At 55.5% G+C, this 17,662-nt stretch overlaps 1 protein-coding gene across 1 annotated transcript; it reads right to left on the bottom strand.

The window, feature by feature from the left end:
- Nucleotides 1–9,107: 9,107 nt before the first annotated feature.
- On the bottom strand, nucleotides 9,108–16,146 carry ATP6V0E2 (ATPase H+ transporting V0 subunit e2). The gene is made up of 4 exons (XM_028525890.2): nucleotides 15,879–16,146; nucleotides 14,506–14,553; nucleotides 11,096–11,209; nucleotides 9,108–10,678 (listed from the first exon to the last, which is right to left on the bottom strand). Exons 1-3 carry the CDS (start codon nucleotides 15,980–15,982, stop codon nucleotides 11,116–11,118), a joined length of 246 nt encoding a protein of 81 aa, XP_028381691.1. The 5' UTR covers nucleotides 15,983–16,146; the 3' UTR covers nucleotides 9,108–10,678; nucleotides 11,096–11,115.
- Nucleotides 16,147–17,662: the final 1,516 nt, after the last annotated feature.

The following is a 17,662-nucleotide window of genomic DNA, read 5'->3' as shown; positions in this document are numbered from 1 at the left end:
AGTTGAGTTGTGGAGGACGAGGAAGGGATGCTGATTTTAAGGTTCTTCTGTGACAAATCTGCAGACGTGACAGACACATGGGTCGGGGGATAGAGGTCCGAGCCACAGGCACGGCCCCATGTAAAAGTGTCCTTGAAACTGAGGGGAAATACCCAGGGAAGAGGAGTGGAGGGCGGCTGCCCAGGCAACACCAACACTGTGGGGAGGGTGGAGGGTGAGCTGACTTCAAAGTCGACTGAGGAGCAAAGGAGGGAGGCAGAAAAACATGAAGTGATGTTAGGAAAGCCAAGAGGTTTTCCCAGAAAGGACAGGCAGGGTCCAAGGTCACCACAGCGGATGAAGAAGGTGAGGCCCAGGGCTGTGCCGTGAACAGCAGGGGAGGCAGGTAAACTTGCAACCTCAGGGGAAGGTGGGAAGGGAGGGTGGGGCTTTAGGGCGGGAGGGAAAAGGCTCGCTGCGTCTCGGAACAGAGAAGCGGTGCATTGGAAGAGAGGAGACAGGGAGAACGACAGCAGGAGCTTCCCAAGGGCCGGGACCCAGAGCACCAGTGCTGGGCGGTTCTCCCCGGAGGGAAGAACCTACCTCTTCTGGCAGAGCGAGGACCGAAGGCCGGCTGCCGTGGCCGCAAATCCTTGAGTGTGGGTGGGCTCAGGAGCCTAGGTCCCCAAGGGGAAGCCACGTCCCCTAGAAGCAACGACCGGCGCGCCAGCCTGCGGTCGCTGGCGGGGTGTAGCGGGAGGCTCCACGGGTCGGAGACTCTCCTGACGGCGCCCAGGGGCCTGTTGCCACATGCGCCGCGGCCAGAAGGAAAGGGGCCACTTCTCCTTTTCTCCTGTGCCTCCCGCTGCTCGCCAGCGCCCACTGCAGAGCCCAGCCCACCGTGGGCCTCTGGTAAATACGCTGGAACTTTCCCTGAGCTTTCACTCGGCCCAGTCCCACGGCACGCCCCCCGCCACCCCCCCCCCCTCGTCAGCTCCTGCACCGGGGGAGAGGCGGGTGTCTATCCCCCGGCGCCAGGGGATTTCAAAGCGCGTACCGGGCCCCAGAGACCTCGGCCTCTCATTCCCCTCGCCGCGCACCTGCGAGCCAGGTGGAGGCAGGTGGTGCGGAAAGGAATGGGACGTGCGTGCGCAAGGCAGACTAGAGAAGCCACTGTGTATTTTGCGGGTCTGTCCCGCATGCACCTTTGGCTCCGTGCAAATCCTCAGAAAGTTGTTTTAAGTAATAATCGCGCATCATCAGATTTCACATCAGGCAAGAGTGACATAAAACGGGATCCGTTTTCAACGACACACCAGCCACCAGCTGGAAGCGGAGAGCCCGTCTGGGTGGGTCTACGGCCACCAAATGTGACCGCGCGTGCGCTAGGGCGCTTTGGTTTCCTCGACGGCACAAGAGGGGCAACGGCACCCACCTCTCAGGCCCGTTAAGGGCTGAGTTACTGATAGTGACAGCCTGAGTGAGGGATACGGGCCGCTGTCCTGGACTCTCTGGCCTCACCCGCGGTGTTTCAGCCACCGGAAAAGGGAGGCCAGCCTCGGAGGGGCTGCCTAGGCCGCCCGGTAGGAGAGCCGGGCAGGTCTGGGCAAGCTGCCTCCGCCCCTTCCCCCCCCCGCCCCCCCCATCAGCGTCGTTCGGTGAAGTGGGACCACGGCGCCCCGCCCCCGGCTTACCTCAGGCCAAGAGTTCGGGATGTGGCCAGCCGCCCGCGCAGACCGGGCTGGTGAAGCCGTGGAGCCGCGCGCACGTCCCGACGCAGCCGGATCCCGCAGTGCCGAGCTGCCGCCCGCGCGCACCCACCCACCCGGACACCGCGGTAGAAGCCACCGGAATGGCCCGGCAGAGTTCGAGGGGCTTCAGCTTCCGGGGCACGCTGGGGGCTACTTCCGGGAGTGACCACCCCCCCCCACCCCCCCCGCCCAGCACCTTCGCCCGCGGTGGGCTCTTTTCTTAGCCAACGGCCGCGCGGGTGCGGGCGGCTGCGGCCGGAAGTAGAGGGGTCGCCTGACCTCGCCGGAAGTGGCGCCCCGCCCTCACCCTAACCTGGGTTTCTAACGTAATGTGTGTAATTTACTGCTGCTAGTTAGTGGTGTGGCCCTGAGGGACGCAGGCACGCGCGCTCCTGGCCGACGGTGGTCTAGTCTTCCTCCTCTAACCGGTCCCAAGGCTCCTTCCAAGTCGGGCTTTGCACTGTGAGCTGCCCGAGTGCGACCCGGGTCGCATGCGCGTGTGCAGGCAGAAATGAATCCACTTGTCGGGGGTCTCCTGGCTGAAGGACTCACCTGGCTTTTCAGCAGACTGACTCAGGGTGTTTCCGGGGATGAGTTTCCACTGCTCGGTGACGCGCCAAGGATCGGACGTTCGTAGACGTCTGTGACCGCGTCTACTGGGCGCTCCGGCACCTCCCTGCACTGAAATAGCCCCGGTGCCAAAGGGGCCACGCCCCCTGGGCTGAGCGGGGGAGTGCCTCCCTCCCCCACATTGGTCCCACCTGGGCCCGACTCGCGTCTCACAGGCTACACTGATTTTCCTGCTATTTCCAGGCGTGGTCTGCTGTTTCGGTCTCCTTCCAGCGCGCCCCCCCTGCCTCAAGCAAATCGACTCCGAGTCCAATTCATCAGCTTGAGCTAAAACTACAAGTCCTGCAGTGAAAGTATACGTAAAGATGTATCCTTTGTCAACGTTGTTTTAAATCTCCATTACACAGACGAGGACACAGACTTAGTTGCACAGCGTGTTAAAGGAGATGAGAGGAGTAGCCGCAGACAATTTTCAAGTCGGATTGATACATAGGGGTCCCCATATAGTGGACTCAGAGCGGGTCTCTTCCTACTGCTAACCCAGAGACATTCTAGATCCAGAGGTGATTTCACTGCAAAACTAGGAGACACAAGGTAATAAACAGAAGAAAAAAAACATTGTAAAAGAAGAAAATTCAGTAAAGTAGCTGGGATTAGTATTAATATATAGAAATCAAAATCCTCTACATATGCAAACAACCACCATTTAGAAATATAAAGGGAGAAAGGAAAGCTTACGTTTTCCTAGAAATAAAAAAGATTACTACGGTCAATTAATATTTGACAAAGGAAGCAGCAACATAAAATGGAATAAAAATAGCCTCTTCAAGAAATGGTGTTGGGAGAACTGCACAGCTATGTGCAAAAAAATGAAACTCAAGCACCAACTTACACCATATACAAAAATAGATTCAAGGTGGATAAAAGACTTAAATATAAACTGTGACACCATTAAAGTCCCAGAGGAGAACATAGGTAGGAAAATCTCAGATATTTCACACAGAAACTTTTTTACTGACTTGTCTCCTAGAGCAAGGGACATAAAGGAAAGAATAAACAAATGGGACCTCATCAAAATAAAAAGCTTTTGCACAGCTAAAGAAAACAGTATCAAAATAAAAAGAAAACAACTGCATGGGAAAACATATTTGCCAATGATACCTCAGACAAGGGTTTAATCTCCAAAATATATAAAGAACTTACACGACTCCACTCTAAGAAGACAAGGAACCCAATTAAAAAATGGGCAAAGGACTTGAACAGACACTTCTCCAAGGAGGACATACAGAAAATCCAAAGACACATGAAACAATGCTCAATATCGCTAGCTATCAGAGAGATGCAGATTAAAACCACAATGAGATACCACTTCACACCAGTCAGAATGGCCATCATAAACAAAGCAACAAACAACAAGTGTTGGAGAGGCTGTGGAGAAAGGGGGTCCCTAGTGCACTGTTGGTGAGACTGCACACTGGTACAACCACTATGGAAAGCAGTTTGGAACTTCCTCAGAAAACTAAAAATGGATCTGCCTTTTGACCCTGTGATTCCACTGCTGGGACTATATCCTAAGAATACTAAAACACCAATCCAAAAGAACCTGTGCATCCCAATGTTCATTGCAGCACAATTTACAATAGCTAGGTGCTGGAAGCAACCTAGATGCCCATCAGTAAATGAATGGATCAAAAGCTATGGTACATTTACACAATGGAATTCTATGCAGCAGAAAGAAAGAAGGAGCTCCTACCCTTTGCAACAGCGTGGATGGAGCTGGAAAGCATTATGCTTAGTGAAATGAGCCAGGTGGTGAGAGACAAATACCATATGATCTCACCTTTAACAGGAACCTAAACAACAAAACAAAGAAACAGGCAAAATATGACCAAAGACACTGAAATAGAGGATAGGCTGACAGTGACCACAGGGGAGAAGAGAGGGAATTTCAGGGGACAATGGGAAGGGTTCAAGGGAACAAATTTGGAGGACACATGGACAAAAACTAGGGGTGGGGGGTAATGGGGGGGAAGAGGGGAGGGCTGGGTGGGTGGGCTGGAATGGGAGTAAGTGGGAGAAAACTGTACTTGAACAATGATTAAAATAAAATTTAAAAAAAAGATTAAACATCATGGGAAAAGCTTTACAAGAATTGTACAATATCAATGTAAAAAAATGTAAACCTTTAAACATCACTAAGGACTACAAAAAGAATACCTGAACAAATAAAAAGGCATATCATGTTCAGGGTTAGGAAGACTTACTATCTTAAAGATATTAGTTATCTCTAAAATAATATACAACTTTAACTAAATTCCAATAACAACTCTAATGAGCTTTTTCTGAGTAGAAGTTCAGAAGGAATAATAAACAAGCAAGAATAACTTAGAAAATTCGAACATAGAGTAGTAATGGTTACAGGTAGGCAGGAACAGATCCTGTATGTATGTAAAATGTATGTAAAGCTACTGCACTTGAAGCACTGTATTAAAGACTGGATTAATGGAATGCAATAAGAAATATAAAAACAAGCCCAGAGTATTTTTTAAAAATCATGGTAATCCGCCCTGGCTGGCGTAGCTCAGTGGATTGAACTCGAGCTGTGAACCAGGCATCACAGGTTTGATTCCCAGTCAGGGCACAGGCCTAGGTTGCAGGCCATGGCCCCCAGCAACTGCACATTGATGTTTCTCTCCTCTCTCTCTCCCTCTCTCTTTCTCTCTTGCTCTCCTTCCCTTCCCTCTCTAAAAATAAATAAATAAATAAATAAAAATCATGGTAATCCACAGGGCACAATAATATTATGAATAATAAACTCAATGTACTGGTATGAACTGATTTTTCAAGATATAACATTCGGTACAAAAAAAAACAAGGTAAAGAGCAGTGCAGGTTTTATGTGGTTTTAAAAAGAACACACCTCTATATAAGTATATGTAAGAATAATTAGCATTTGTTGACTGGAATACATGTATGAGAATATATGTGCTTGCTCCTGTTTCTGATGGAGGAATGTCAAAGTCTCCAACTATGCAGGCGATTATTTCTCTTTGCAGTTTTTTCCTCACATATTTTGCGGCGCTGTGGTTGGGCACATACATGGTAAGGATGGTGGCATCTTCTTGGAGAAATGGCCGGTAGTGCGTTTGCTTCCACGCACCCAGAACTTCCCTGGGAAAACAGACAAGGATGGTAACAGCGACTCTGGGAAGCAGCGGGCCTGCTGAGGGGTCCGAGAGGAGACTTTTCACTGTCAACTCATTTATACCTTTTGGATTTTATTTCACAGGAATGTACAACTCTACCGAAACTGCAATTTCCAAATTTTTTCATGTTTACTTTACCCTGAGAACTTTAGGACCAGCAGACCTACTCTAGTACCCATCCCCTCTCCTTCCTGCTCCCAGCCCCTCTCCCCAAAGCTTAGTGTTTTTACTGTAGATTACGTCAGGAACATCTGACACAGGATGGGAGTACAGATACATAAATAGGCCCCAGGCGTTTTCCATGGCCCTTAGTCCCCAGGTCCTGTTGCAAATATCAAAGCACTCAGGGTGGTGGTCTTCCTTTCTAGCAGGCCAGACAGGCGTGGTGTCCGTGATGGGGACGAGAAAAGGTAAAGGACGCCCAGATCCTGGCAGAACAAAATGGGGCACGCAGCTGAAGAGTCACTATGTAAAAGGAATGTGATCAATAGCAGGCATTTATTGGCAAGCCAGGCAATTGAGTCCATTCTCTCAGCTCATATTCCAACATCTCTAAGGCCCACATCATTATTATTATTATTATTATTATTATTATTATTATTTTATACCAACTCCGCAGTAAAACTGAAGCTCAGAAAGATTAAGTAACTTTCACTCAGCTGCTCATCAGTGGCGCTGAAACTTGAACCCAGGCAGCCCAGTTCTCAAGTCTGCACTCCCAACCGCGAGGCTGAGCCGAGCTGCTCTGACAAGGGGAGTGATCGGGGAAAGAGACAAAAAAGACAAATGTGACCTGGGCAGAAAGAAAAAAGAGAAATATGTTTGCCGAGTCAATGGCTGTGGACCGAGAGCACGGCTGTTGCACCTGGTATCGCAATGCATGAAGGTTGCAGCCTCTTCAGTGGCCCTTTGGGGCCCAGCACCCCCCCTTGCCTGAGGCAGAGAATAGGCAGGTAGAGAAATCCACCACCTACCCGGGCTGGTGTGGCTCAGTGGATTGAGTGCCGGCCTGCAAACCAAAGGGGCGCTGGTTCAATTCCCAGTTGGGGCACATGCCTAGGATGCAGGCAATGACCCTAATAGGGGGCAAGCGAGAGGCAACCACACATTAATGTTTCTCTTCCTCTCTTGCTCACTCCTTTCCCTTCTCTAAAATAAAAAATTAAATCTTTAAAAAGAGAAAAGAAACCCACCATCTTCGTGCCCACTCCTCATGCCTGCCATGAGGGGCCTTTTTAGGGGGGTCTTAGTCAGGGGGCAGAAGGCTGGCCTGTTCAGTAGGGAGAAGTTTGCAGCCATTGTGGCCCTTGATCCTGAGGGTAGGCAGGGAGCTGAGGGGGTTGGGGGTGGTTCTGTGGATTTCTGAGAATATCCATCCCAACCATATCCACCACCCCCTTTCAGGGAAGATACTTATAGGGCAAGCTCAAGGTTCTACCCGGCTAAGTGGGACGCCAGCGCTCCCTCCCTCACCCGGCCTCCAATGAGCCTCCAGCTGCTTGCCGGACCAGCTGGTGCTGGGATTAGAGACCATTCAGACAGCCAGCAATCCCCTAAACCTGGGGTGCTTCCATCTCCCCAGGGCGAGGTCCGGGTCAGAAGCTCCAGGCCTGCTGGGAAAGGCACAGAGGGCACCTGGCACGCGGGATACGAGCTTTCATCAGGGCTTCCCAACCTCTGTTGCAGGGCCTCTGGGATGATAAACTGATAAAAGTTTTTAGCAACCAAGGGGTCAAATCTAGAGTTGTGATTCCCCATACTTGGGGGACCTGGCCCACCAGGGAACATTTTTCAACGGCCAGAGACCTAAATAGTTGTCACAGCTGGGAGCAGGGAGAAGGATTCCACGTGCACCTGGTGTATAGAGTTCAGGGCGCTGCTCCTGCAACACTCAAGACAGCGCCCCTGGCTCCCCACGAAGGATTATACATCCCTGACGGTCAGTAGTGCCGAGGCTGGGAAACCCTGGCTGGGGGGTTTTAAACAGCACAGGAACCCTTGGGAAACGTGCTTAAATGCAAAATCTCGAGCCCGGGCTGTAACATTCTAGTCCACAGGATCTGGAGTGGGCGCCAGGAATCTGCATTTTCCGGTAGCCCAGGTAATTCTAGTACGGGTGGGCCATGCTCCACCCTGGGAAACGCCACTGCCTGAGCCCAGAAGGCTGGTCCCTAGGCAGAGTGTTCCTAACAACCCCCCCCACCCTCGCCCCAGGGTGCTTAGGCACAGCCTGAGATTCTTCCTCCACCCCCCACCCCACCCTGCCCCCACCCTGCCCCGGAGGAGATTCTGTCCTAATCAACCTGGTCCCAGCATTCCATGGGCTTGTTTTGTTTTGTTCTGAGTGATTCTCATGCAGGTTTGTTAACTCGCAGCCTGGGCTGTGAGCGTAGACTTTGGTCATCCGCCCTCACTTTGCTGGTGTCACAAGTCAAGCAAAACTGGGGGGGGGGGGGGGGGCGGGTTGTCCACTGACTTCCTTCCTGGAAACCCCGAGGCTTATAAGCAAAGGTCGCTCCCAGCACACAGAGGTCATCATCGGAGCGACAGTAACCACCCCCACCCATTTCACCCCCCCTCCGCAGCCCCACTGTTATCAAGGACCCTATTTCTGATCCGAACTTCATCAGGGGGCCTTGGTCAGGGGCTTCATCGAGGAGGGCGATGCTGTGGCATAACCTGTACGTACGTTCCCCTCGCCACTGAGAATCAGGGCTGGCGGGCGTCCCTGTTACAGGTGGGGACTTGCCGGATCCATCAGGACGCTGAGGTGGGGAAGGTCAGAGAAGGCTGTTGGGAAGCCTGGCATCAGAGCACCAAGCTGGCCAGGCGCCGTGGCTCTCTGCCCTTCGGCTTCCGCAGCCGGTGCCTGGCACCTCCCTGCTAACTGCCCAGTAAGCAGCAGCAGCAGCAGCGGTTGCTCTGTTGCTACATACCCTGAAGGACATTTCATCCAGGCTGTGGAACTGCCCTGCTCCCCACGAACAGCCACGCTCTAAGGTCACTAAGGCCACAGGACCTGTAATATGCTTCCCTGGTGGCAACAACTGGTCTCTGGAGGTTTCCATCTGCATGCAAGTGCTACCCTCTGCTGGCCACCCCATGTGTGTGTGCAGCTTAGCTTACACGTGTGGCCAGTCTCCTCCAGGGTCCATCGCTCTGGGCCTCCTCTCCCACGGCCAACATACTGGTCACCTTAGCCCCTAAGTAGACCTTCAATCTGCACACTCATCCTCACCATCTGTCCCCTGGGGCCCTATCACCAGGCTCCTGTCCATCATGCACCGTACAGAGGTCCACCTAGAAGTCAAACTGGGGCATGTCCCTCTCAGGCTTACGAACCTTTCTGTGGCTTCACGTGGCCCTTTGGGTGGACCCAAGCTCCTTGTCAGGCCCTCAGCAGTCTGGTCCCTCCTCTGTGCACCTCCCCACCCCAAACTTCATGCGGCTGGCTCCTCCAGAGCCAGTCCCTTGAAGTGCCAGTCCCTTCTGCCTGTCCCCCGCCCCAGGCAGGCCATGGACCCTCGGCGAGGCCAGGCGCAGAGCAGGCGGACCCGGGCCCTCAGGTGTTTGGGAATGAGGCAGGCCATGCTACAGAGAGGTTGGGGACCTGCTTTATTGACCAGCCCAGGAGCTGCTCACTCTGTGATCAGGGGAACAGGTGAGTGGGCGTGGAGGTTCCACCTGCGCCAGTCCTTCTGCCTCCTTCCTCTTCCTCCTGGTTCTGGTGGAATCCCAGATGGCTGCCCTTTCCTTCAGGCCTCGGGAAAATGTGCTTCCATGTCCATGTCCCAGGGCTGCAGCTCTGAGCAGCTGCCAGCCCCCGTTCGTGCCCCCAGCCTCTGCACTGAGGACACAGGAGTCAGGTGGGCGGGGGAGGGGCGGCCAGCAAACTTGGCCTCAGCCAGGGGTCTGCCACCCAGCAGTGATTTCCTGCCACTCCAGAGTCTCTAGACATGGATCGGGTTTTCGGTACAGCCCCCACACAACACCCCCACTCCAGCAAGGCCACGGAGGCCAGCACAGGCGGGAAGTCCAAAGGGGAGATGGCGGGGTGTCAGGGGAGGCCCCGGCCTGAGCTCTGAGCAACGGGCCAAGCCCAGACCAAGAAATCCAGGTGAGACGCCTCGCACTCTACCACCAGGCCCAAAACAGCGCCCACTGAGTGGGAGGAAGGCCTATCAAATAAATAGGCAATAAATAGGCAAGATTGGCTTCTTCCTCCAGGGAGGCCGAGTGGCAGAGGGGACGCCAATTAGCTCTGGGACCAAGGACAAGCATCTGAGACTGCAGCCTCTGGCTCTCCTGAGAGGCGAGGGCATGGGCCGGGGGTCCTGGGACCCCTCTGGCCTGCTGCCGGCACAGCCAGCCTGGTGCTGGCCTCAGGAGCTGCCCAAACCTTGTCCACACCTGTCTCTCTTCACTCTCCCCAGCTCAGATGACCTACATGCTGCCACATGCTGCTGTGAGGGGCCTGGCAACCTGCCCTCACTGCGGCCTCGCGGAGTCCAGACGGTGCGTGGGAGCTGTCTTGGGTGGGTGGGGGCGAGGCCCAGCAGCAGGTACGGGAGGAGAGTGCAACAAGGTAGTCTGAGGGGGCCAGTGACTGTGTAACTATAAAGAATACTAAACATACAGGTTTCTATCTGCACCCACATTAGCATGTTTTTTGGTGTGAGTGTTTTCCCATTACTTCAACATTTTCAGAAAATTAAAGAATTCCAGGAAAGGCCTTTGCCACACCCAGAAGGCGCTCTGGCCTGCACCCCCCAGGTGAGGTGGCCCTGGAGTCAGAGGGGCTTAGTGCCTGGGGCTGCGCAGCAGAAAAGGGCAGAGCTGGCGGCTGCTCCCTGACACCCACCCGGGGCTCCCGCTCGTCCTGGTCCCCTTCTCTGAAGGACACAGGGCCTTCCGTGGGCAGACGCCCCCTTGTCAACTCCTGGCCAGGTCCCGCTTGGGGAGGGGCTGTGGGAGTGTGAGGGAGGGATCTCTCGGCTCCAGCCCAGCGCAGCTCAAGCAGCTCAGACTGGGACGGCTGGGGACAGGGGTGCCTGCAGGAGCCAGGCAGGCCCTGGGGAGGGAGTGCAGAGGGGCCAGGACACAGCTGTGGGGGTGGGGACACAGGGGTCTTCAGGGACAGTCGAGCCGAGGTCATCCAGAGAGCTGGGGCACCTGAAAAGCACATCACACCAAAGGATCATGTCCTGGCTGTGGAGACCCCCTTGTACCCTGCCCCCCACCAACCTCTGCCCCGTCCCCCTCCCCCGCTCCTCAGCCCAGCCACTGCCTCCACACTCCCGGGCCCAGGCCTCCCTCCCTCAGGACAGGCTCTGCACCCGCCACGCCCTCCGGGGACGCACCTTGAGGCCTTGGTTTGCCGTCCATCCTGGTGCCCAGCACAGCGCCAGGCAGGCAGTGGGTGCTCAGCACTTTTGGGGTTGTTTTTTGGTTTTTTGTTTTTGTTTTTTTGGCTGAATAAATGAATACCTGAATTCAAATGTAAACTCTTACCCCAGCCCTGCCTGTTCCCTGCCTCCTTGCCAAGCCCTGGCCCCACACCTGGTCCCAACCCCGGCCCAGCCCCCGCACCTGGGCTGAAGCAGCGGCGGTCACTCCCAGAGGAAGCGCACGTACCAGATGGTCTCGTTCTTCAGCTGCGGCCCGAACAGGGGGTTCAGCTGGGCCAGGATGGCGATGAGCCAGCTGCCAAGGACAGCACAGTGAGGGCTAGCCCAGCAGAGGACAGCAGGAACCTACCAGGCGAGACTCATGCAGGGCATGTGGCCACACGACCAACCCATCCCCCGGCCGGCAGGTGGGCTGAGTCTGGGGTGTGTGGGTTCTGGTTTAGGTGAGGTCTGACTGGGTGTTCTGTAGATTAGTTAAGATCCCTGAACAGAGGCTGGACCCTGGGGTGAGAGAAGAGGCAAGACAGCCTCCAGCAGCCCACTGGGAGTGACCCCCAGCTGGGCCCAAATACACCCCTGGTCTGGGCCGCCCCAGGGTGTGCCTGGGAGCAGCACAGAACCGGTCTGAGACAGGCACATCAGAATCACCCCCTTTTAGGAGCAAGATGAAGGAACTGCCCCAGCAGGAAGATCGGATGACCAGAATGCCCCACTCCCACGCCTGCTGGGGACAGGCCAGGGCTGTCCCTCAGGCCAGCAGGCTCTCTGGGAACTACCAGCAGGCTGCACATGTGTGGGGGGTGTCAGGCCCCCAGTGCCCTGGAGGGGCACGGCTCTGCAAGCCGCCGATGACGGTGCCAGTGGTGCCCGGCGTGGTCTGGCAGCCGGGATCCCGCTCTCCTGCCTCTGAATCCCCACAGCAGCCAGTCCCCGGCCTGACTCCCGGGACGCTGCCCTACACCGCTGCCTGCTGATCACCGGCCTTAACCCACACTTAGGTTCTGTAATTATAACTTCTAGGCACGGCGTTTGCTTCAGTTGTGCCCGCCTTTCTGCCTGTGTGCCTCTGACCTGCGGCCCAGGTTCCCTTCCGTACGCTGAGTAGGTGTCTATAATCACCCGCACCCTGCTCTGTCTGTCTCCACGTGCGCCCACTCCACCCCGTCCCAGACACCACACTCTGCTCCCATCTCTGGGCCTTCAAACCGCTGTTGGGAACCTCCCTGCCTGGTATCAGAAGCTGTGACCCCTGCCTAGGCTAAGGGAATGCCCTTGGAACTGTAAGCCAGCAAGGAGACAAAAGCTTATCTCCCTGGCAGGGATGCTGCTTCTGCTCCTTTTACTTCACCCTGCCTGGCCCCCAAGGCTTGGTCGGTTAGCCAATGACGGGTAAGATTCCCCAAGGGGGGAACGACCTAAGACAGGCACAATCACGTGGGAGGCCCCCAAAAGAAAGGACTTTGGGGGCTACAGCAAAAGGGCGTGATGGACCCTCGCTCCTCAGCTTTGACATAGCCTGAGTCCTCATCATCTGGGAGAAAATCTCCTTATCTCTTGGTTGCCTTAGTTCCCTTGCTCCACCTAAGCCTGAAACAATGACAGGGTGGTGCAGCTCTGTGCTGAAAAGGGTGGGTTCCCCAGGTGATCAGGCCTAAGAAAGATTATGTAAATCACTGTGAAACCTTCTTTGTTTAGAATGCTCTCAGTTGAATGATAAGGATCCAAGGAGGAAGTTAGTTTGTTCCTCAAAGTCTTACAGTTCTTTCACCCTGACTCAAAATAGGCCCTCAGAGTTCCTTGTTATCTATTGTTTGATCCTTACTTCCTAGCAATGAGTAGTGAGCTTTTACCTGAATTCTTATGCAAACAAAACCAATAAAAAACCTCTCCGGAGGGGGAACGCCGTGCTCTCCCCACCAGGGAGGGTGGCCAAGCAGCACCCCCCAGGAGAGAGGGTGGCCAAGGCGCTCCCCACGTGAGGAGTGGCCCTGCTGTTCCTATTCCCCCACAGGACCTGGTTGTCTCTGTGTATGTTTTTCTCGAGTTTCGACGAGCCATCCGCAGCGTTCCGTGATCACTGCTGGCCGGTGACTCACGCATCAAACCACAGCCCCTCCCAGCCCCTCCCTGGGAGAGACAAGGACATCCATCGACCCCTGAAAGCCCAAGAAGCAGCACAGAGAAAGGGCTCTGAAGATGCTCTGTCCAGGGAGAGACCCCTGAAAACCCAAGAAGCAGCACAGACAAAGGGCTCTGAAGATGCTCTGTCCAGGGAGAATTCTGAGAGTCATCATTGTTTTTTTAAACAAGTTTTATCTTTTTTGTGAATAGGAGGTAGAACTATTGCACATCATATAAAGTAAAATTGGAATGGACTAATAGGAGTAAATAGCTCATGATCTAATTAGGTAAAACAGGCATTAACTACATAACAGGCACCAAATCTGAAATCAGTCATGACTCTTTTTTTAAAAAAAATGTGGGTTATTAGCCTACGTATTTGAAAAATTTGGCAGCCCTGAGAATTACTCCAGTTACTTTCAAAAGATTCTGTTACTTTTTGAAATACCAGCATTCTGCCCTGGCTGGTGTGGCTCAGTGGAATGAGCACCGGCCTGCCAACCCAAAGGCCGCTGGTTCAATTCCCAGCCAGGTCACCAGTTGGAGGCATGCAAGAGGCAACTGATCAACGTATCTCTCACACATTGGTGTTTCTCTTCCTTTCTTTCTCCCTCTCTTCCCCTCTCTCTAAATACAATATTCTTTAAAAAAAAAAATCAGCATTCCATGATTGTTCTGAATTCAGAACGCCCACCTACACCAAACTTAACCCAGAAAAATGGTGCCGGAGACCCAGGAAGATGCGAAGCCAGACAGGCCTTGCATGGGCTCTGACGATCAGGAGGGAGGCCTCCCTAACCCCAGGACGAGGACCTGCTCCTCGGTTTGGCAGGCAGGATGATTCCAACGTGCAGTGACGAAACACAGAAGGGCCCGGATGGGCTGCCTCCCTCTGTCCAGGGGGAGGGGCTATCCTGAATGGAAGTTTTAGAAAAGAGACCATCTGGACGCTGAGGACCTGGAAATGGATTCCCTCGCCTCGTCCAGGTTCTTAAATCCCTCAGCACACTCTTCGACGTCCCCAGGGCCCCTTTTCAAGTTTAAAGACCACACATCTGGTGGCTCTCACTGGCGTGCGTTATGAATACGGATTCCCCAGCCCATGGGGATTTAGCCAGCAGAGGGCGCAGCCCTCAGAGAGGTGGCTCAGTTCCTCCAGGTGATTCTGATGCCCAGTCGGGGGAGAGAAGCACGGAGCCGGCCGCACTCCTTTCACCGAGGAGCACGCGGCAGCCTGCGGACGTCCGGAGGCTCGTCCGGGGATCCCTTTAGAGCCAGAACCCGGAGCTGCTGACTCCCAGCCCACCACTCTCTCTGCCACTCCCAACCGCCTCCTCTCCTGTGTTGTACAGACTCGGCCTTTCAGGAACTGTCACCTCAGGGACAGGGGGGAGGGCAGGGCGAGGGGGTGGAGAAAGGCAGGGAGAAGACAGGCACCGGCTGGTTTTGCGCTGGGAGAGAGGTACTTACAAGAGGTAACAGCACACAGCGGTGGCTACCAGCATGGTGATGATCACCCTGCAACGATAGAGGGTGTCAGGTCAGGGCCACGCGTGGAACCGGCGCCCTCAGGAGGCCGGGCCAGGGCCACAGAAGGAGCTCCCGGGGCCGGCCCCTTCCCCGTCGGCCTTCCCAGCGCCACCGGAGCAGAGGAAGCCGAGTTGCCCTCGGGTGGAAAATAAAAATGCTCAGTGTCACCTCATGGGCAGGCCGACCTGGACCCCATCCAAGTCACACTACGAACCACTCCCTCCATCTCCTTCCTGTCTCACCCACTGGGTGTCCATCTAAGGCGGCCATGTGGGGAAAAGACACTCCAAAAGTCACTGGGCAAGGGGAAGGAACACGGAGGCCCAGACGACAGGGCAAGAAGCAGGAGACAGTGAGCCATTTCCCAGGCAGAGCGAGTGGCTGGAAGGAGCACAGGGACTGGCCACCCTGTGTCCACTCAGGCGACTGGAGACAGAAGCTTACAGTGCAGCAGGGGAGACTCCAGTTAGACAGAAGGAAGAACTCACCAAGGTTTGCAGGAGAGCTGAGACACTAGCATGGTTTACAAGGTGAAGCCGGGGTCCTGGGCCCTGCAGATCTTAAAGGGCTCCAGTGGCAATACGCACGTGTGCAAGAGGCCTGCAGCCAGAGCTAAACTGACCCCAAACCAGGCCCCAGGACTTCTGACCCACCACACTCGAAGACTGTGCCGGAGAAATTGGCACCTGATCCACTCTTTCAACATTACCAAGCACAGTGGGTCCATTCATGCCAGGCACTGGGGTCTATAACAAACCCCTCTGGGGCCTGGAGGAACTTGCAAACGGGGAGACAGTGCTTGACAACCGGATATAATGTGAGGCGCAAACCGATTGAGGGTGCACCAGGCGCAGAAATCTGCTTGGGGACTGCCACAGGCCAGTGACACCGCCTAGAACAGGGCCCAACACCTAACACGAGCCCCGCGCCGTTAAGAGTTTTATATGCGTTATTTCGAGTAATCCTCACAGCAGCCTGAAAGGCGGCCATCATCATCATCATCATCCCCATTTGATCTGTGAAGAAAGGGAGGCTGGCACGGGGTCACATTCGCTCTAGGTCACAGCTGGTGCGGTGTGAACCAATTGCACCGAGTGGCTAGCCACAGCCGTGATTGGCCGGAGGGGGTGACCCTCGACCGTCGCCCGCATCGGTCAGCTCTCGGTCTTTCTAAAGAAGGCCTCTCTGCCTTTGGCCTCTACCGCCGGCCAGTTTCCGGCCGAACGGGAGGAGGAGCAGGCGCTGGGCATCTCCTGCGCTCCGCCCGGGAGGGGTCCGCAGGGAGGCTGGGCCCGCGCGCGCGCGTCCCTTACCCGCGGTTGGGTCCTTTAGGCACGAACCAGGGCCCGGCAATGCCGATGAGGCCCCAGAACGTGGTGAAGATGATGACCGGGAGGGCAAAGGAGTGCGCCGTCATGGCGGGGCGCGGGACGCCCAGACCTGGGAGAAGGACCAGAGGCAGGTGCTCGGGGATGCGCGGGTCCTGGCCGGGCTGTGGGCGCCGAGCATGCGCAGCAGAACGAGGCCGCCCATGGGAGCGCGCTCCGCCCGCCCGCCCGCCTGATCAGCGCAGGCGCGCGCGCGCTACTTCAGGGGCGAGGGGCAGGGGAGGGGGCGAGGGGCAGGGGCGAGGGGCAGGGGCGAGGGGCAGGGGCGAGGGGCAGGGGCGAGGGGCAGGGGCCAAGGGATAAGGAGAGCTTCCGGGGGAGCCAGACGTAGTTAGCTTTGGTGAGCTTCTCCAGTTTCCTAGTTTTGGCTAAAATAATTTACAGGACAGAGGCACGTGTCGAATAAAATCTGCTTTATTCAAAGAGCAAAATGCTGAGCGCCAATCGTGGTCTTATAAACCGGATTTGCACATCTTTGAAACCAGAAGTGGAGAGGACATCTGGGCCACCCCTCCCCACTCCCGAGTGTCCTCGGCTGACAGACACCTGGAGGTACCTGAACAATCTTCACACTGTCCTGCTAAACACGCAGGCCAGGAGGTCAACCTGGGCTTGAGAGAGAAGCAATAGCTCTGGAGTATGGTAGCTCTCTAGCTTGCCTGGCGGTGTTGGGGGTGGGCTGAGATCCCTCACTCCTCCTGCCTGGCCTCTATGGCTGTCACCAACGTGCTGCTCCCAATGCTGGCTGCTCCGAAGGTCAGTCATGGGGCGTGCTGGGTGGGGGGAATTCCAGGACTGGGAACTTGGAGGTGCCCTTAGCAGTACAGGTAGGGGAGGAGGGTGGAGGCTTGGCCAGGCCTCTGGGCAAAGGCAGAGCGCTTGCTCCTGTTCCTAATGCCCTTCAGCTTGTTTTCTTGTGAGGCAAAAAGAGGAAGCCCCTCCAATGAGGGGGCAGCCAGGCCCTCCAGGTATGCACCCCGAGGTGGGGGGGGTGCTGGTGACAGGCCCAGGCGCTCGCTGCATTTCAGCCCTGGGTCCTGCATGAAATGCTGGTTGTCCTCTTGGCTGTGAGCCAATGCAGGGGAGCCAGAGCACGCCCGCACCCCTGCAGACATGTGTGCAGTGCGTGGTAAACAGCATTTCCCAGGGGCCCGGCTTTCTCACAGGCTATTATCGGAGGCTTGCTCAGAGCACAGAGGTAGCGAAGCAAGGTGTGTGCCCCCACCTGGCCTCCACCCCCGCACCTGGAGCCACATCAGGACATGTGCATGGGAGCCCCCACCCCTACAGCAGTGCCGCAGGACTGGACTCCGAGGCTGCATCTCCCCAGCAGGAGCTGGAAGCAACGCAGATCCCACAGCCGAGGCCTCCCGAGTCTGCCTCCCCCACACCCACCACCTTCTTTTCTCCTTGGGAGCAAGTCTTGTTCCCGCTGCCCAGAACTTGGCAGTCTCCTATCAGCTAAGACACCCTGATTCCAGAAGCAGCCCTGGTGGGAAGTGGAGGTGATGAACGTGACCCCCCCTTCCAGTAATCATCAGTGGCTTCCCCAGTATTATATGTGGAAGTCCATCTGGCTCCCTAAGAGCTGTTGGCTAATCCCTGTGGGTTCTTCAACCAGCTTCCTCCTCTGTACCCCCACGCGCCCTGGGGTCATGGGACACCAGCTGCTCTTCAGCTCAGTAACCACCTTGGCAGTAGCTGCTATC

Source organism: Phyllostomus discolor, chromosome 10 (assembly GCF_004126475.2).
Source record: "Phyllostomus discolor isolate MPI-MPIP mPhyDis1 chromosome 10, mPhyDis1.pri.v3, whole genome shotgun sequence".
Taxonomy (NCBI): Eukaryota; Metazoa; Chordata; class Mammalia; order Chiroptera; family Phyllostomidae; genus Phyllostomus; species Phyllostomus discolor.
The sequence above is the reverse complement of the archived record's forward strand: the minus strand, read 5'-3'. Positions and strand labels throughout refer to the sequence as shown.